The following is a 20686-nucleotide window of genomic DNA, read 5'->3' on the forward strand; positions in this document are numbered from 1 at the left end:
GAGCTTGGCTTATCCTTGTTTCACTCCAGAGAAGAGACGGGCGGATTTACGCTTCCTTTAGAGCTCCATCGAGGGACGAAGCGCTTTATGCAACCTCCTCATTAGCTGGAGGACGGAGGCAAGGTGACGCGCTGATCACTAATAGCGTGCAAAGAAGCGCTCGTGTGAGAGTGGTTTTGGTTTTTCTTTAAGGCAGAGCAGTGTGTGTTTTGTTTTGTGTTCGAATAATGGGGGTGTTTGTGTTAGAGTAGTGTGTGTTTGTTTTTGAGGTTGTGTGTTTGTGTAGAATTCTGTGTTTGTTTGAGTAAGAATTGTGTGTTTGTGATATGATGTGTTGGTTTGAGCTTGAGAAGTGTGTGTTTGTGTTAGAATAGTGTGTGTTTGTTTCTACACGAGTGGTGAGTTTATATTAGAATAGAGTGTGCTTGTATGAGAATAGTGTGCTTTTCTATCAGAATAGTGAGTGTGTTAGTATGGGTCAGTGTGTTTTGAGTAAATGTGGATCCCCACTCGCTGGAATGATACGATAACTTGACCAGCAGTAACCCTGAAACCGATCATGTAATACTATACATCATGTTGCGTATTTATATACACCAATTTTGGTTATGTTACCTATGGAGTTTTACAATCTCCTATTGAAATATCTATTACACATCTGTTTTCTTTGGCGTTCGTCTCTGTGTACAGCAGCATGCTGTCATTGAGGCCAAATGAACAGCTGTCAATCACTCCAAATTAGGGCTGTGACAGATTGGGGCATCCCAAGCAGGGCCCTAATTCAGCAAACCCTACCCCCTGCAGCCCCATCCATAAATGTATTATGATCACACACACACACACACACACACACACACACACACACACACACACACACACACACACACACACACACACACACACACACACACACACACACACACACACACACACACACACACACGCACACACACAGGATCAGGTGTTCTCAGTGGGACACTGTGCCAATGGGAGCTGTGTCCTCCTCACAGAAACATCAGGTTTAGACAGGGAATTAATTTAAGCTTCAATTATACCCCCTGGAGAGGGACAGGATTCAGGGGAGAGAGGGCGCGGACCTCCCCTGAGGTCTGATCCACTCTCTCTCCCCCCTTTCTTCTCCCTAGACTCCTAGTCAGGTACACATGCCCCATACAATATGAAACATCCCACTCAATTACTCAATTATACTCATCTCTTTTCCAATTTCCCCCCTTCCCCATATTTACACACACACACACACACACACACACACACACACACACACACACACACACACACACACACACACACACACACACACACACACACACACACACACACACACACACACGCACACACATATACACATACATACACACACAGACACCAATTTGTACCCCTTGCCTTTGGTTTCGACCCCTAAGTCCCGCCCCTCCGACCCAGACACAGATTTGTTTCTGGGATTGACAGGGGTGTGAACGTGGCCGTCTGCCCTTCAGGGATGATAGTACTGGAGTGTCTGTGGACACACGCTTCATACTCACAGGCACCGGGTGTGTTTAGGAAGAGGCGACGGATTGGAAATGCTGGAATGGTATAGGATTGGAGTGGGTAAAATAGGGTAGGATAAGGTAGGAGTGGGTAAGGTAGGATAGGAGAGGGTAATGTAGTGTAAGGTAGGAGTGGGGAAGCTAGGGTAGGATAGGTTAGGACTGGGTAAGTTAGGGTAGGAGTGGGTAAGTTTGTGTCGGATAGGGTAGGAGAGGGTGAGATAGGGTAGGAGTGGCTGAGAGGGTTGGAGTAGGTAGGATAGGCTAGGAGTGGGTAAGGTGGGGTAGGATAGGGAAGGAGTGGGTAAGATAGGGTAGGAGTGGCTATGGTAGGATAAGGTAGGTTAGGATACTTGGATACCCTTACCACCAAAACAGGATGAGGGCAATGCATGGTTAAAAATAGGGAAGGGTAGAAGAGTGTCTGGTTGTGGTCTCAGAGAGACTACCACATCCCCTTTTAGTAGAACCTCTCCGTTAATGGTGGCAGTGTGTGAATATGTTCATCACCAAGCTATTCTAAGAGGTAGGAGTTTGGGGTTTGTTTACCACATTAATCCGTTAGATTGAATCCTGGCAAGAGCAGAACGTTTAGCAAGGTGCCACTTTGCCACACTTGCAATTCTCTGTCTTATTTTAGCTTTTAATTAAGCCTGTTTATTTCTTCAAAGTCACCTCCCACCCACCATATCTCTAGAAACAGTCAAGCATATTTATTTTCTTGCTTTACAATTTCGCGTGCGCTTCCAACAAGACTCCCTGCAGAGCTGTTTGTTTACTGAATGCTGGGGGAAGGGTGGGATATTGGAGACGGGCTTCAACTGGAAGATGAACACCCCACGGCCCCTTGGTACACATCTGCTCAACCACAGAAACAGAATACCTGTGGTGGCGTTGCATGGTTGGAGAATAACTCTGAACCCTCCCAATGCGACCCCCACTTCTCCCCCTCCCATGTTCTGGACTATTTTAGGCAAAGGCTCGCAGTCACCAGCTAATGACAAGCGGAGGGGCATAACCGACATGCCTGACATAACCATGAACCGAGCCCCCGGCTGCGCCCCTCCTGGTAGGGTGAATGATAGCATGAATCACTGCCATCCGAACATCGGGAACGACCAATCAGAGGGCTCCGTCGTGGCCGATCGTTCCCCTGGCTCAACGGCTCTGTTTCAAAGTCTGCCCTGACTCAGGTGCTCATTTGCATGCTGTAATCGAATTGGTCAGCTGAAACTCGGGCCACTGCGTTAATCCCAACACCATTTGCATTTATTTGCGTCATTCTACCACACTGTTGGAATAGTAACGCATCCAGAATATATTGCAGGACCCGCTGTTTTATATAATCGAATTAAGTCATATGAATTATTAATTCTGGGGGTTCTTCAGTATATTAAATTATGTCTTAGAAATGACTATTAGCTAGGCACTTTGAAACAAAATGGATCAAAACTGCGTAAATTTGATTAGCTGAGAGCACTTTCCCGAATGCAATTAAGTGGTCGTAAAATGTTTATGTGAGAAGGCTTATCATTTCTCTTGAGCTTCCAATAGCTACGCGACTCATTTATTTATTTATATATGTATAATAGATTTCCATGCTTAATGTAAAGATGGACATATGTCCAACCATTAGTGATACCTTACCATCGTCCGACGGCTATAGTTAAATAATAGTTTGAGAGGTGCCCAATAATATTGGTTATGTCTGTATGTTCTTCTTTTGCTGTTTCATGCATTATAAACAAGGAGTGTCAAGGATACATTTACATTTTAAACAGCCTATTATTGTTAGGGTTTGGATCGTTAACAAACTAATTCCACCAAGTAAGTAGTAACCAATGTTCAACCAGACTTCCCCTCAACACTGTGAGCTGTCAGACGGGGAGAGCGAGTCCAGAACAGCAGTGGTGATGCGGACGGGTAAGACGTCTGCATCGGAGGCAGGGTCTGAGAAATCAACCGCCTGCTTTTCCTGCGAAAAATAAAAACACATATCCTCTCCATCTCTCTCATCTCTCTCACTCTCCCTGTCTCGACCACTCTGCTTCGCTCTCCTCTCCAATCGGCGGAGTTCAAACTCTGAGCAGCAACGTCTCTCCTCTACTCTGCCCCCGCTATGCCTGGCAGCCGGGTGCACGCTCCGTGCTGGATAAATAAATGATCAGCGCCAAGCAAACATCAAAGGCAGATTGTGCGCTTCAAAAGGGAAGAAGAAGAGCACGACGCCCACCAGGTCCTATAGAAAAGACGGAGGCCTGTTTACCAGTGTGTGTGTGTTGCGTGTGTGTGTGTGCGTGAGTGTGTGTGTGTTTGTATTTGTATTTGTCTATGTGTTGTCCTGTGTGTGCGCGTGTTTGTGTGTGCGACTCCGACATGAACGAGATGTGCAAACACCCCGGCACTCTCTTTCGCCGTCTAAGACCCACAGTCACACGCACACAATACAGATCTACATGCTAATGCGTGATGTTACACCGGCACACACACTGTGTATTGCCCAGCCCGCAATCAGATTTGAATAATTTATTTCTGCAATGATTATTATGCCTCTGATGGAAGAAAATCTCCCAGTTTCCTGTTTTGAGTGCACTTTCTGTTTCCTGATGAGTTCTTGAATGACAACAATAATTTCTGGTTCCCTCTCACTTGAAAAACACCTGCTTTATCGTTCTGTTTTAAGGATGATGTTTAGTATCTAGTGTCCCCGGGAATACCGATTGTTTTCATAATTTGACCTGCTGGTTCTCGGAACAGGCAGACATTCATAGCTTTGCACCTTTTGTCTCTGTTGACTATCTTCTCATGTTGACCTTAATCACGGCATGTATTTGACGATTAGGAAATGAACTAATGATTTCCTTGGTGTATCTGTCTTTGAATAGATTCATACTCTCAAGGTTGCATCCGTGGAAACATGTTACTTTTATCATTTTTGTAACTTTAAACCAGAACTTGAAACTGGTAAATATCCTTCAAGATAATGTGATCATTGTTCTTAACACAATGATTGTCTTTAATGAGTGTGTTTAATATGTTGGCCTTCTTGAATTTGACTATAATTTCACTATAATATCTGTTCATATCTGTTCTATATTTTTACTTCTTCTTTTGTTTCTCCTTTTTCGTCCCCTCCTTCTCTCTCCGTGTATATACTCTCTCTCCCAGCAGCTCTGCTATATTCAGCTTCTATTCTGTGGCTCGGGATGTCTAGTCTCTAACTCGTCTCCGGCTGCTTATCTCTGAGGTCTGTATCTCCTCGGATGGCTATTTCCACACTCACTTGTTCTCTCGCTGTCTGCCCCCTTTGCTGCCATCCCACTATCAGTAATGTGTGTGTGTGTGTCTGTGTGTGTGTGTGTGTGTGTGTGTGTGTGTGTGTGTGTGTGTGTGTGTGTGTGTGTGTGTGTGTGTGTGTGCGTGTGTGTGTGTGTGTGTGTGTGTGTGTGTGTGTGTGTGTGTGTGTGGGGGGGGTGTGTGTGTGTGTGTGTGTTTGTGTGTGTGTGTGAGACACAGTTTTATGGTGTGTTTGTGTGTGTGTGCCTGTGTTCATCGTTGGTGTCTGTGCCTGGTGTGTGTGTGCGTGTGTGTTTTGTGTGCCTCTGACAGTGATACATTTGCTGGCTTGCGTTATTGTCAGCCGAAAGATCATGATTATTTATCTAGGAATTGTGCAATGCCAGTTACAGATGTCTTCCCAGATAGGCTTGGCCCAGAGACAAGGCTTGTGCATTTGCTTGGTGCGTGTGTGTGTGTGTGTGTGTGTGTGTGTGTGTGTGTGTGTGTGTGTGTGTGTGTGTGTGTGTGTGTGTGTGTGTGTGTGTGTGTGTGTGTGTGTGTGTGTGTGTGTGTGTGTGTGTGTGTTTGTGTGTGCGTGTTAACCCACTATGCCAGGCTGTATTTAGTGATAGTGGTATTTAGCTGCACTGGCTAAGCTTATTCATTTGTGAAGTCAAAACCATCCTTTTCCAGTTTTAAGTATATCCATCTATGTTCTATATACATTGAGGACCAAATTCTTGCTTGGAATCCTTTCTGATTGTAGTTTTTAGTTATTTTCATTCATTTAGGGTATTTAGCTTATACAAACATAATTTAATGATAACAGATAAACATAATATTTCACATTATAAGCTATTATAGCCTGCAGCAGACAACATGCTAGCATGCAGCAGACAACACCAGACAGTTTCCAGACATGAGCTAATCTGTTCGGCGATGGACCCTGTTCATCGACCTTAGATTGACCTGTGGTTGAGTGCCTTGCCTTGGGTTGTGGGCGCAGGCAGGCACCCACACACTACCTGGATTTGATGGATAGTCGTCTCTCCACATCATGACTTATTTCATTGAAGAAATTCAATCGACTGCTTTCCCTCCATGTACTCTGGTGTTCAAGTTCAACCGCCCCGTGCACGGTGAGCGATTGCAGAGGTTCCGTCACGCTTCAACCCCTTCGTCTTCGCCACCTTCATCATTTCCAATATCTTACAATCTTGGAAAACCATTCTCGCCAAAGTGGTTCTCGCTAATATAAAGCGCAATCATTCAGTCCTTCTGTGTTGTCCTTTGTGAATGCATCTTGCCCTGTATCTTGCCCAAATAATTTTGTATTGTACAATTTTCCTGGTTTTGTATATTATTGCCCGTCAAAATACAATTCAAATTCCCCTGTGTCTTTAAACAAACACCTGATTAATTATCATTTTCTATCCGGCTGCTAGAGTGTCTTAACGTGATGAAACCCAAATCTCATTAGGGGACGTTCAGGGCTGGCCCTAAACCCTGGAGAAGAGCCACAATAACAGCTTCTCCATGCCAGTCACCATGCCAGGGGGGGCTTGGGTGTCTATACTGACCATCTGTCACCCCCTCCCTCCCCTTACTTATCCTCCACCGCGAAAGTTCGACACGGGAGCGACCACCACCCCCTCACCATGGAGGACTACGACCTGCGCTCAGCAGCTAGCATCCTGGCCTCGGTGAAGGAGCAGGAGGCGCGCTTCGAACGCTTGACCCGCGCGCTGGAGGAGGAGCGCCGCAACGTCTCCGTGCAGTTGGAGCGCTCCACCCTGCCCGCGAGCGTGCTGGGCGGTGGCAACGGCTCGGGCAGCCATCCGCTCCCCTGGCAGCAGGTGGTGATGCAGGTAAACAAGGCATCCCGCATTCAGCATCCAACCTCCAACCTCCAACCTCCAACCTCCAACCTCCAACCTCCAACCTCCGCGCTCCCAATCCCATCCCAGGTCAGCTGGCGTTCCGCACCCGCCGGCCTGGTCGACCTACTTGATCCTTCCATCCCTCGCTTTTACCCTTCCCCCCATCTCCACCAGCCCGCACCATCTCTGTGCTTCTGGGTCATTTGCTGTCATGGGTCAACGATTGGTGTCATTGCATTGTGGGACTGGGTACACACAGCTGACGTTCCCTCTGTGATCATGTGCGCTGCCGAGGACTTTTGAAAGCATCAGGGGACGATTTTTTTCCGAGGTAATTCACAGTGAGGTCATGACGGAGCAGGTAGGGGCTGGACTCCCTAGCCCCGCGTGCACCCCTTCCCCTAAAAGTGGTCCTAGCTTCAATTTCACACTGGAGGAAGAGTGTTGGTCGATGTCGGAGCCGCAGATTTATTCTCAGTGAAATGTCGGTATTCTCCCCGGCTCGCTGCCGAAGCCGCTGTGTTTCTTGGGGAAATATCATCGCTTGATCTGTCAGTGGCTCCTGAAGCCATGGAGGCTGCAGATCTTTATAGGACGGCCAGTCGCTGTTTGACGGCCAGTGTTCTTTCTTCTTTATTTATAGCTCAACCCCGAGACTCTTGTATTCTTTGTATTTATAGCTGAACCGCCTCAGCTCTTTCTCCGCTGGCACAACAGCCAGTGATTGAGTGATGCAGGTTCGATTCCAGGGTGCGCTTCTATCCTACGTACGTCATTCCTGCTCTTCAACACACTGTCCTGTCGGTCTTCACTGTCCTCTACACAAGAGCCCATACAAATACTTTAACCAAGCTCATTTAATAAGAATGTAGTAGAAGTCAGTATTCAATCGCTGATTTGAGAGTGCGTACTTTCTGGTGAAGGAGAGTGATTGCGTTGATTAATGCCAACTTCCACTGTGAGCTGCTAATGCTTTAGGCTGGTCGTATTTTATCGCTCTCCATGGAGGTTCGGACCCTGTGTTGTCATGGGTGACGGCTCAACAAAACCCAATTAAAAATATATTTAGAATTATGATTGGTAATGCAAAACCTGTGTTCTATCAAACTGCAGTTAACAACAACAACGTCATCAGTCAAAGTCGTCGGAAATTTACAGCTGGTATGAAAAGATGTGTGAGGCTTGCATGAACCTCACAGAGACATAATAGCAATGTGTCATGAAAGACAGAGTGTAATAAACTAAAACTAGCACTTTCTGCAGCCATAGACTACGGTGATCAAGTACCTGTGTGGCAGTGAAATTCAATCCATATGTGGATATGTGTGTAAGTCTGTGTTCATGTACTAGAAAGAGGAATGGGAAAGCGAGGGATGCCTTCTTCTGACTCATAAAGCCTTGTGTGATTTACACCAGAGCATTTACCATGGCAGCCAGTGAATTAGCCCTTCTGTTTTACACACAGCTCCACGCAATCATTCATTTCTAGAGGCATGGGACACCCTGCCTACCTGGGCTGCTCCTCGGCTGGGTGCTGTAGCTGAATAACAGGGCTGGGCTCCTGCTGAACATCCACAGGATTCCGATGCTTTCACTTGGCCCCTGATCACAAATGGCATTGAATACCCAGCAAATTGGATGTGAAGCCGATTTGCTGATACTTTTTTGCAAATGTTTTTTACCCAGGCATTTGGCATGAATTGAGAGGCATTCATTAGGGATTAGACACATACATTTAGGATGCATACTTTGCCATCACCTGGACCTCTTTTTCTGAAGGCCAAAAGCCCTATGCACTTACATCCTGTCCTTTATTCTGCTTTCATTTTAGCTTTACTGGCGTAATGACATTAATCCTGCCTCTTGTCTTTTGCTTACACACAAACAAACACACACACACACGTCACACACACACACACACACACACACACACACACACACACACACACACACACACACACACACACACACACACACACACACACACACACACACACACACCCCCTCAAGCACATTGATGGATTAAATCGGCTACGGTTCAGCTTGCATACGGTCAAGATTCAAGACAATGGGACCAAGCTCAAGGAAGCCATCCATTATTCAAAGCCTGCTCAGGAGGAAAGTGGTCAGAGTCAGACCAACGATCCAATGAATTAGTGAAATCAGTTTGGGTAAATACCCTAATGAGAGAGAGATTAAGTAGTAATTCAGAGAGCACACAAGTCATGATCTAAACAGATAACGCTTCCCGGTGTTGGTTGCCGTAGCGATCGTTAAGATTGACAGTGTCAAGCTTCTCGTGGATCTTATTTCCTGCAGAGAATGGTGGTCGGTCGAATTAGTTGGTAGAATGATTGGTCCGTTGTTCCGGATAATAGCTTCTTCTGCACCGTGGACTTTAAGTCAGAGACTTTGATTCAGAAAGTTCAGCCAAAGGTGCATGAGTAACTATTTTAGATTGAACTGACCAATAGAATTCAATGGTCACATCCACACAACAAACGTGTGCGTTATGGGATGTTAACCTATTGATAACTTTATTTATACTATATTGTGAAGCCAGAGATGTGCACACCAGGGTTGGAAAAAAACAAATAAAGAGAAAATACATGCAAAATCCAAAGTTATTCTTTTGTGAGGGAACTGTATCACTACAATGTGTTATAGGGCATTCAAAGCCGTACTCCCCAAGACCTTTTTTCTACAGAAACTCTTGACCCATTTCTTCAAAATAATTTCCCTGAATTACTCTCAGGGAACAGCAAGTCTATCCGTCCATATAGCCATAGTGGAGACAACATTAACACAAAGCTTTACCAGACACTATGAAACTTGATATTGATATACAGGCAGCGATTCATTGACGCAAAACGGGTCAGCTTTTAAGTAAATGGACAATCCTGATGCAGTCTTAAACAACATCTTCTCTTCATTTTCTACCAGGTTTGTCGTCGGAAATTGATTTTTTGCCCTGAGGAACTTCATCAACTAAAGGTCAATTGTTGAATGGTGAAGGCTATGGAGATCGGCAGACAGCACTCAGACATTTCATGTCTAGTATGAGGCCAGGGGGGGCGGACGGTCGGGACGATGACCTCATTTCACATACACCAGCCTCCTCATCTGTCTATTTACCAACAATATGAATGGACCTCCTCTGATGCAACACCACCCGCCTCTAATGTAAAAATCGTTTCTTGCACTGTCGATATAAATACGTTGCTATTTGTTATTCAGATCCAGCTCTCTTCAGCTGCTTTTTCTTGGCCATAGAGAGACATATTACCTACTATTACCTTATACAAATGTTGGGGTCGGGGTGATTTCGGAGGCCTGTGAGCTGTGGACAGAGGGAACACTGTGGGCTTTGATCTGGGCTGCAGACTGGGGCCTATCAACGGAGGCCCGGTCTCTGCCATAGTACATCCACCCCCCACCACCTCCTCTGTTCCACTCTCACACCACAACCCTGTCCTGGGCACAATGAACACAAAGGGGCCCAGGGTGCTGTCCCAACAGAAGATCTATCTTAACCCTGGCAGGGCCTTGGAGACCCTCGTAAATCACCTGTCTCAACAATGAACCCCAGTGTATCCCCGCCTCCTGATCCCTCTATCCTTCCCCTCCCTCTTTGGTCCCCCCTTCCATTGCATCATTGGCCCCCCTTGCCCCTCATAATTGTCCTAATTAGCTTTGTGTCAAAATGCCCGTCTTTGACTTTTGAATATCGTCCCTCTCACTTAACACTTGTGCATTTGGGATGTATTCCGAATGTTTTTTCTTTCTTCCATTGTCTTAAACTTCTGTTTTAATCAATTCACTGAGCAGCATGGCCATTTGAGAATTCTTGAAAATATGATGAAGATGAATGATGCAATGACTATTCTGTACTTCTAAAATTATCCCTGTCACTCATTGCTGTAAATATGAATGAAGACAGTATCCCATTAATACATCAGTTGGTAAGTCTTTTACCTACACCACTTTACTATTAAGAGTGATGTTAAAGCAGTGGTCCATGAATCACACATCTTACGGATAAAAAAAGACCATTGGTTTTGCCCAGCAAAGAACTGGGTTTTCGTGGAAAAACAGGAATATTTACTCAAGGTTGAGAAAGAGTGTGAGAGAGAGAGCGAAAGGCCCCTCCATGTCCACCAAAACCCATTAAATTCTTCCTGCTTCCAAAAGCACTAACAAGATACCTCTAAAACTGACCACTTCTTCCCCTTACACGCATTCACCTTGTGGAAGGGCATGGGTGGGAAAGAGCTCCTAAATTTGCTCCAATAGGACTGTGAAAGCCCTTACATGCACTAACACGGTATCCCTAGAACTGTCCCCATCTTACCTTCACACGCATCCACTGTGTGAAGTGGCATGGGTGAGAAAGAGCTGCTGAATTTGGCTTCAATGGACAGTGGAGAGTTTGCAAGTTCGCAAGCTGTACACTTTGACACTCAGAGAGGATCATGTCTAGTCTAAACAGTTTCCTGGCCCAAGGCGCTTGAGGTACGGACCATGTGTTTGAAATGAGGTGCCTCCCTTCTTTATTGAGACGGTGTTCCTCAGGAATGCGACCTTGTGCTTCCTTGTGTCCGGCAAGGTAACCAAACAAGGCTGGACACTCGGTAGAAGAGCTAAATTGAAACCATTCATAAGGTTTGAATCTGGAGGGGCCTTTGGTTCTTTAAAGATCTAATTTTATTGGCTCATGAGGTTTAGGATTCTGGCGTGACATATTTATGAGATGACCTACAAGCATGTAAACGCTGAACATATGAAGACCAAAAGCCACACTGAACCGTGTTTGTTTTGGGTTCGACAAGACACAAAGAGACGCAGACATTTTCTTGTGGATCTTGAATTTCTCAGCACATATTGAATATATTAACTGGCTGATATTACAGAGAAGGTAATCTACCGAGGTCCTTATAATTCTCTAAAATTGACCCTGGTTTGTGGTTCTGAAACTGATTGGCACGTGAACCCATATTTTTCGCCTTGCAACCCCAACTCTAACTTTTGTTCATCTTCCTCAACACAAATTGTTTTTACCAAAGGAACATCTGCCTGCAATATCAATGCCCAGTGAACGTTATTACATCATGCCACTCCACACTAAGTGATTTGTATTAGTTTGCTTGTGGCTATGAATCATAACTCACTCAGTTTGTATGTACAGGGTGTCTATGAGACCTTTTGAAAAAGGGGAAAAGGACTTCTACAATCATTTGAAAAACGTTTTTTATGACCAAATATGGAAAACAGACTTCCACATTCCTCTTGGGTCTTCATGAAGATTCTAGCTAAAGGCTAGTCAGGCATCGTTGCCAAAAATCCACGTTCTTCACGTTTTTGGCCACCCGGAACTCCAGGGGTATTGTGAGCCATAGCCACGCCAACCACAAGCGTCCCAAGGAGATTGACAGGGAGCCGATTCCTCGTGACAGAAGCTTATGTGCTCGGGGACCAAGCTGTGTACACCCATCATCTCATATCAAGCAAAACAGAGCAGCCGACATACCTACCAGCTTTGTTGTTATCCTCTCTGGGTCTCTTAGTGTGCTGAGTTATCGGGCCAAGGGCCAGATCCAGACCCAAACCCCCCCCGTTCTCCCCCCCTCCACAATGCTAGTACGTCACAACAAGGGGCAGGGTGGAAGGGCTCTGGTGTGGAATGCAGACCGTCTCGCATGGTGTGTGTCTGAAAGGGGTCCTTGTTGAGGCTGGGATAATGGTTTTGGCCAAGGGAAATATTATTGGCTAGGGGGCTGGTGATGTTGACGGTTGCCTATGAGGCTGAGCATGTCAAACAGAAATTTAAATGGAGTCTTTCTTTCTTTTGCCTCATTTAAATTTATTCTTGTTATAAACTAACTTCCCATTGTGTTTCTTCTTCCCCATTAATCTGCCCTAATCCTGAGCTTCTACGAATAAAGGATACACATTTTTTTCTGAATAATAACAATCCTCTCTCCGTAATTAAAGTATGTCGCTGATCCCCGAGTTGGTATTGACGTTGTATCAATGTTTTTCTTCCACTGCAGAATGTCTTTTACCCGAAAATTGCCACAAAATGTTGTAATGTCTGTATCCGAAATGCTGCATAGCCCAATTTCTAGGATAAAGTAAAAAGCAATGCAGTAGCTCATTAGATAAGGATTTGTGCAAGCTCTGCGATTGTTAGCATCCCAGCAGCAGTCGGCCTGTAGCAGACAATGACAGCTCTCCCGCAAATCGCTGATGGTAAACTACTTGCATAGAAACAGATGATGGACACGAATTATCTCCTCAATAGTTTTCTGAATCAACTCAAGCAACAATATTTATTTTCATGCATTCTATAAAAAAATAACCCATTCATAGTGACCTATTGTAGTATTTGTTGTTATTGTATTAATTGTTAGTGATTTCAGCCCGTATTTGTACTGTCCCTCTCCCTCATCACCACAATGCCCTTCCTGTCTTCTCTCTCTCTCTATTTATTTTTTCTCTAGTCTCACAGCCTTGTATTCTCCAAGCACACATCAATGCCTACATGTGTCTGGCGCCGTGTATGTAAGCAAAGTAAACCATGAGCTCCGACAGCTGCGATTCCACCTGAGGTGTGTAGCTGTCACACAGCGCCTGGATGGCCAACGTTAACCTCTCTACCATCTGTTTCACCGGCCACATCCTGCTCATGTGAATCCCTAGCTCCCGGTAGCATGACCCTACCATTTACACACACATCTATCTTTTTTATCCAAAGCTGAATGAAGGATTTTACCGAATTGGTACAAATTGTGGCAGCATTTTTGAAACAGCATTTATGGTTTCTATTATACCCAACATTCTGAATTTGTCTCACAATACCTAATGAACATGGAGAGAGATGCTTCATATCATATTTTCAGAATAAGCTGAAATACCTTTCGCTCCAAAAACATTGGCGCTACTGAAACAAGGTCAAGAATATTGAAGGAGGAATTTGTTCACCTATTTCAGGTTTTACTTACTCCCAGCTGTAAACTCTTGTTTGAAGGCAGGGCTGAATTTGAACTTCTTCATATTGAAGCAAAACCATTCCTTACCTTTCCAGACACACTGGAGCTAATAGTTCCTCTTTTGATTGATTTTTTTCGTCCAGTCATGTTTTAGTTTTCTTTCTTTGTAAAGGCTTTACTCAAATGTGTCTCTTCTACCACATTGGAGGGGATTGTGCACCATCATTCTAACCACCATTCGAGGGACGGCTTTTCCTCTCATTATTCCACTTGGGGTTCTTTCCTAGTCACCGGTCTTGGCCGGGAGTAGGAATGTGAATTCTTTCACGTAGCTCTGGCCTCTCTTGCATACATCAGTGGTGGTGAAGAGACCAGGACAAAGAAGAACTACCGCCACAAAGAGGAGGGGATGGCGAGGCTTCTCCTGTGTGTCTGTGCTGAGTGCGGTTGAGTGTCCATTGGTATCTGTGTGTAAGAAATGCCCCAGCTTCAATAGGGACCAGGTCTGTGTGAGCCGTTCTCTTTTAAACACCCTTTTCTACCGTTTTATCCTCCTTCTCTTCTCTTTTCTGTTTGAGTCCACCTTACTCATTCTCTCCTCTTTCACATCTCTCTCTAAGTGTCTCACTCATTAACACACACACACACACACACACACACACACACACACACACACACACACACACACACACACACACACACACACACACACACACACACACACACACAACCATGCATCACAATCCCTCTTTTCAGCTCTCTCACAGCATCTATACCATTGAGTCCCGGGACAGGGGTAGTTGGTGGTGGTGCTGTGTTGGTTGGAGGGGGCGGGGTTAAAACCACTGAGTGACAGATGCAGCTGGACACAAACAGAGCTGTTCTCCCTCGGCCGGCGAGGGGCAGCGTTTCAACGGGGAGCAGGACACAGAAACATGCCGCTGCGTTCAGCTGCCTTCACGCAACACAGAGCGATTGCTTCGCTGTCTGGCCAATTCTCTATTCTTATGCACCCTCCCCACCCCCCCTTTTCCCATTCAAACACAGACACACACACACACACACACACAAACACACACACACCCTCCTTCCCCTCCTCCCTCCCTTTTCCCTGCCCGTCCAGCACCCCGTCCCCAGTGTGTTTTGTTCTCTCCCAGGCAAACTTTTTTATTGAATGTGTGTGTCTCTCTCTCTCTCTCTCTCTCTCTCTCTCTCTCTCTCTCTCTCTCTCTCTCTCTCTCTCTCTCTCTCGCTCTCTCTCTCTCTCTCTCTATTTATTTGTCTCAGGCTAGGGTTGTGCGCTCGCTGGTTTGGTGGAGGATGTGGCGGGGCGGTTGAATTTATGTAGGTGTGCCTTTGGTCGGTTGAACCCTTCTTTAGCTACCCGTCTTTCTCTTTCTCTCTTATTCTCTCTCTTGCTATCAATGCCTCTACCCCCTCCTTCTCCACCTCCCCTCTCCCCCTCTCTCTATCTACCTCCCCCCCCTTCTCTCTCTCTCTCTCTCTCTCTCTCCCTCTCTCTGCCCTGCCACCCGACACTATAACGTCTCCGTCCATCTCAGGGAGAGAGCAGGGTCCCCCCACCTCCAATCCCTCGCCGAGAGCGGATTTAGACAACACGAGCCAGAGTGTCTGAGCTTGCGCACTGCTCTGCGTGTGTGTGGTGGAGAGAGAGAGAGAGAGAGAGAGAGAGAGAGAGAGAGAGAGAGAGAGAGAGAGAGAGAGAGAGAGAGAGAGAGAGAGAGAGAGAGAGAGAGAGAGAGAGGAGAGAGGAAGATGAGAGAGAGAGAGAGAGAGAGAGAGAGAGAGAGAGAGAGAGAGAGAGAGAGAGAGAGTGAGTGGGGGAGAGAGAGAGAGAGAGTGAGAGAGAGTGAGTGGGGGAGAGAGAGAGAGAGAGTGAGAGAGAGTGAGTGAGAGAGAGAGGGGAGGGGGCTGTCTGAGTGCTCTGCCGGGGCTTTCACACGGAGGGGATTTCGTGGTAGAGAGAACACGCGCGTCGAGTCTAAGGGGGAGTGAAAGCGGAGCGCCGGGGAAAAGGAGAAGTTGTTTTTGTTTTTTGGGGGCTTTTCTCTCTCGCCGAGGACAGAAGGACGTAGCTGATCCCCGCGTTCCCCCCCCCCCAGGAGGTGTTTTCTCTGAACACGGGACGTGGTTTTTTGGACCATGCCTGCCGAAGTAAAACAGGTTTGTCCCGCTGTGATTTGTGGAGCTCTGCTGGATCCACACATCCTCTCTCTCTCCCTTCATCCATCTCTCTCGCCATTTCTGTAGCTCTCTCTATCCATCTCTCTCTCTCTGTTTCTCCAGCTCTCTTCATCCATCTCTCTCTCTCGGTTCCTCTAGCTCTCTCCATACATCTCTGTTTCTCTAGCTCTCTCTATCCATCTCTCTCTCTCTGTTTCTCTAGCTCTCTCTATCCATCTCTCTCTCTCTGTTTCTCTAGCTCTCTCTATCCATCTTTCTCTCTGTTTCTCTAACTCCCTCTATCAATTTGTTTCTCTCCTCTCTATCAAGCTGACTTGATATGAAGTTGTTGTTGTTGTCTGGATGCTTACGATATCTTCATTCATGTACACTGTGCATGTGTTTTCCTAATGGCTGTGTCTTTTTAACTGAAGTCAAATGGAGTACAGTTGTTGCTCAATGTTTAATAGTGACTGTATGCTAGAAACACATCTAAATTGGATTTACCCGACCCTGAACCGTCGGGTTCATGTTACCCATAATAATGTGTGATGTTTAGAGTACCAAGCTGCATTTGCTAGAGTGGGTAAATGTGTGTGTTTTTTCTCTGTGTGTACATGTGTGCCTTGTCTGTGTGTTGGTTGGCCAGCGCGACCGTCAGTTACAGCAGCCTTCATGTACCACATCCATCATGCATGTACATGACAGTAAATAGCAGTCATGAGATATGCATTGCCATGGAGCCGGTCTTCGTGGGCGGGTAGGTGTTGTGGTCTCATCTCCCTCTGAGCCAGTGATATGAATGTTGGCCGTCTGGATACATTGAGGAGCTCAGCATCCTCTCACTTGCCTTTGACACCAGCTGGATCTGCGGGGGGGTCAGGTTCTCTACGGAGCGATGATCCCACCCGCGGAGACGTAGTGTTGAGAGACAGGCCCCTGATGAACGCTGGTGCAGGGCCCCCAGTAGGACCCCAGCACAGGATTTACTGCCCGCCGGGTCGGGAAAGAGCTGTAAACTCTTTTGTTTCTCACTGGCGCAGATACCACAGGAATGCGCTTTTAGTTGCCTGTTTATCTTTGTCTATGTCTGTTTTGTTTTTGTGTAGCTGTGTGTGTGTGTGTGTGTGTGTGTGTGTGTGTGTGTGTGTGTGTGTGTGTGTGTGTGTGTGTGTGTGTGTGTGTGACTGTGTGGCTGTGTGTCGCTGTGTGGCTGTGTGGCTGTGTGGCTGTGTGTGTGTGCGCGTGTGTGCGACTATGTGTGCAGTGCATGCTCGTGCACTTGTACGTGGGTGCAAGACCACGGCTCTGTGTTTAAATTACCGGGAAGCATGTCCATGTCTTCTTTTAAAAGCCTGAAACTGCCAACTGCCGACTACGGGAAAAATCCTATGGTAACGGGGGTCAAGCTCTCTGCTGCAGCACCCTCCGTGGGTGGCGGGGGCTGGGGGTGGGGTGGCTGTGTGCAAGTGCGCTCCACGTTGCTCTGATAATGTGTCAATGGCTGCCTCCCAACTGGACGTCACCCAATAACAGTCTCCGCTGCCTTTGCCAGAACTCCCCCCCCCCCCCCCCCCCCCCCCCGTAGTTTTTTGTTTTTCCATCTCTTGTTTTATGTATCTAGCCACATTCCTTCTACGCTTTGTCCTTTTTGGTTATACGAGGCGACCTTTAAAGAACTCTGGCCTGATCTGATATCCACCATTAAGGCCTGACCCTAACCCTAACCCACCATTAACCTCTAATTCTAACCCCTAACCCTAACCTAACCCTAACCACCACCAAAATGGAGTCTAGCCCCCTCCCCGCCTCCTGATCCATAACCACACACATGTGTAAGAGAAGAGAGAGATGGTTGGCATACTCGAGGGTGGGCTGGTCACTCACGTGACCTTTTGAACCCCAGCAGTGCATTCCACCATCCAGAACCCACCTGCTCATCCAGGGGCTGTGTGTGTGTGTGTGTGTGTGTGGGGGGGGGGGGGGGGGGGGTCAGAGTGTGTACAAGCTGACCCCCACAGAGCTCCTTTAATGGATGCATCACCATGTTCCCTTGGTCGGTTATGTTTTTATTGTGCTCAGGTGTTGCTCCTTAGACTATAACGGCTTTGAGGAACCCGAGGTTGAAAGGCTGCTGGTGCTCCATGACCCTCCCCTCAATAAACCCCCATTACACACTGCACTACAGTCTATACATAAACTCCTGCTGCCCTGCCTGAAGATTCAGAGAGAACTCCTCTGCTGCAACACAGCTTACGGTCAAAACACTTTTAGCCCAGTGGAGATTACTGCATAGCCCTTAATTACGGCGCCTGCACGAGCCAGACCACATCTGCACTAAATATAAGCTGGCTTTGGTCTTTAGTCCAACGCTCTCCGGGATCGCAGACTTTTAGCCCTCGGTTTGCGATGAGGAGGGCCTGAGTGCATAACGAAACTATTCATCAATGATGCAGCCGGTCTAAAAGGGCCTCCACTGCTCCGACTGCGTGTGTGATTCAGCCACACTGACTGAAACCCATCCTTCGTCACAGCTGGCTGCTCCGATTGTAAGCTGTGAAAGATGGTAAGACGAGCCGTGTGTTTGTGTACAGTATTTATAGCTTTGCGTTGCGCTCGATTGTTTGCCCTGAGACTTTCATTCAGTCGCCGCTTTGTTGTGGTTGGTGGTGGAGATGATGTGCATCATCATGTACATCCCACCAATCAATATTTCAAGACATTTGGAGCATGAGATGCAGTGTGTAACGGTCAAGGGCGAATCGCAGACAATGCCTGAAATGCCAGTGACCCGGAAAAAAGTGCAAAGTGTAAATAGCATTATATATATATATAGAGAGAGGCCCCGGTTCAGAGTGAAAGTGTTCATTGATGGGTGCTGTGCTCAACCCAACAACAGTATCGTTATATGGTAGTGAATGCCTGGGGTAGTGATAGGTGCCATACTAATGTGTGTGTGTGTGTGTGTGTGTTGGTTCCAGATAGGGCGTCTAAAAATGGCACCGAACATGTATGGCCCTCCCCATACCGCTCATGCCTCCCATGTTTGCCATTCCATACTCACGGCCGCTCCGATCGCATGACCCCTAACACGGCCATGTCTGACATGTATCTTCTGCCCAACCCATAGCGCGCGCCGATCCAACACTCACGCAGACACTTACTTGGCTCTGGGTCCTGTTTTTAGTTTGGAGCTGCCTGACCTTCAGCTGCATGTGAACAGCTGCCCACCCACCCCTTCGTACGCTACTAGGACCCAAGCCCCCCCCCTCCTTCATCATCCCTCCCGAACCAGGGTCGGAACCTCTAATCAGCAAAACTCCTAAACAGTGACCTCCATGTTCTTTCCCGGGATGCTGCATAATGTAGTGTCAAGCCCATAGGGCCAAATTAGTATAGGTTTTTAACCTTTTTATTTGTTGAATTACCAGCATTACACGTATGATCAGGGGTACAGACCCTGTTTGATTACATACAAACAATGTCTTGTTTGTCTTCAAGATGTCTTAGACCTCTTTGTCCTCATGTATGTATTTCTCCGAACTAGACTTTTCCTTCTGTGAGTCCTATTGTTAATTAACAATATGACATGTCATATCAACGGCTAACGAACGCACAATCTGCTGTGTGGATATCTCGTGCACTGGCTCTGCTAGAGCCATCACTATCTATTGGTTTCCCAGGTTGACGTTTCTATGCCTTGTGTACAGTACAGCTCCCTTTCCTAGACAGACTAGGTGTCGGTTATTCTGATGAGTGCCAAGAGTTCTGCCACCCTCACCCCCCTTTACACCCCCCCCCCCTACACACACACTCACACACATACACACACATACACTTCTCATCTCTCCAATGCCAAGCATTACGCCATCTGAGAGCCTAGCCATCACAAGCCAGAAAATCTGCAGTTCACAGTCCAGCCATATTCTCTGGTCCATTTCTCCGACCAAACATCCATTACCCTGCAAAAAGATTACAACATTACGTGGTTTGCCATCTGGAGAAGTTTGGCATCCAGTCTGTGTGTTCTGCAAGGAACCCTGGGAAGAACAGGAGATACATGCCAGCATTTTACCTAGTTGAAGCTGTTGCGCGATGCTACCTTTCTGTGCACTACACCCTGATTTTGTGTTTTTCTGCAGTCTCTATTATTCATAGGGATGCCAACAACCTCTAATGAGTTGTTAATGAGAACATGCATAATTAGGTTATTCCATTCCTTTCTGTTTTCCATGTCCAATTACCAAATTAAATTGTTTTTTGAGCTGATGTCGCAATTTTACTCTCATGCGCAAACAAAAAACCCAGAGACCGATGGCTTCGGAAATTCGATTCAAAACAATTATCCGCCCTGATTATTTCCTCAGTGTTGTTCTGTGGGTTTTAAAGAGCGGCCACTGTGTTTCTTCGGGCATGGGATTCTCAGACTCCGTGACCCTGGACGACGAACACTGTCCTCTCAGTCCATCCTCCTGCATCAACAGGAGGATGGACTGGACTTTGGAAAAGGGTCCGATAACCTAGCTTCTTGTCTCAGAGGAGGCTGAAGAGACGAACAAAGTTGACCAGAGAAACGCAGAAATGGAAAAACTATCATGAGTTAGTATTGGTAGTAGTTTCTATACAAAGTTCAATTCAACATACTGTAAATGTAGCTTTTATTCAACAATATAGTCATGGGTGTATGTTTAGATAGGAGTGGTAGGGATGTGTCCCTCCCAATATATAACGGGATGAATGAATAATCCCTAGCAATCATTTGGATTGATAATACCACTGCTAAACCCCCATGTCCACACCAATG

The 20686-nt window shown here is 46.5% G+C and overlaps 1 protein-coding gene across 7 annotated transcripts in view; it reads left to right on the forward strand.

The window, feature by feature from the left end:
* The window catches only part of arvcfb (ARVCF delta catenin family member b), a 124397-nt gene that overhangs the window by 17743 nt on the left and 85968 nt on the right, over nucleotides 1–20686 (forward strand). For 6 of the 7 annotated variants that reach the window (XM_056593355.1, XM_056593352.1, XM_056593356.1 and 3 more), the window contains exon 1: nucleotides 15659–15882. The exons of the other annotated variant lie outside the window; for it this stretch is intronic. In XM_056593355.1, the coding sequence (XP_056449330.1) occupies nucleotides 15862–15882 (21 nt within the window). In that variant the 5' untranslated portion in view covers nucleotides 15659–15861. Of the gene's footprint in view, nucleotides 1–15658; nucleotides 15883–20686 lie in introns of those variants that run through there. 7 annotated transcript variants of the gene reach the window in all.

Source organism: Gadus chalcogrammus, chromosome 6 (genome assembly GCF_026213295.1).
Source record: "Gadus chalcogrammus isolate NIFS_2021 chromosome 6, NIFS_Gcha_1.0, whole genome shotgun sequence".
NCBI classification, from domain to species: domain Eukaryota; kingdom Metazoa; phylum Chordata; class Actinopteri; order Gadiformes; family Gadidae; genus Gadus; species Gadus chalcogrammus.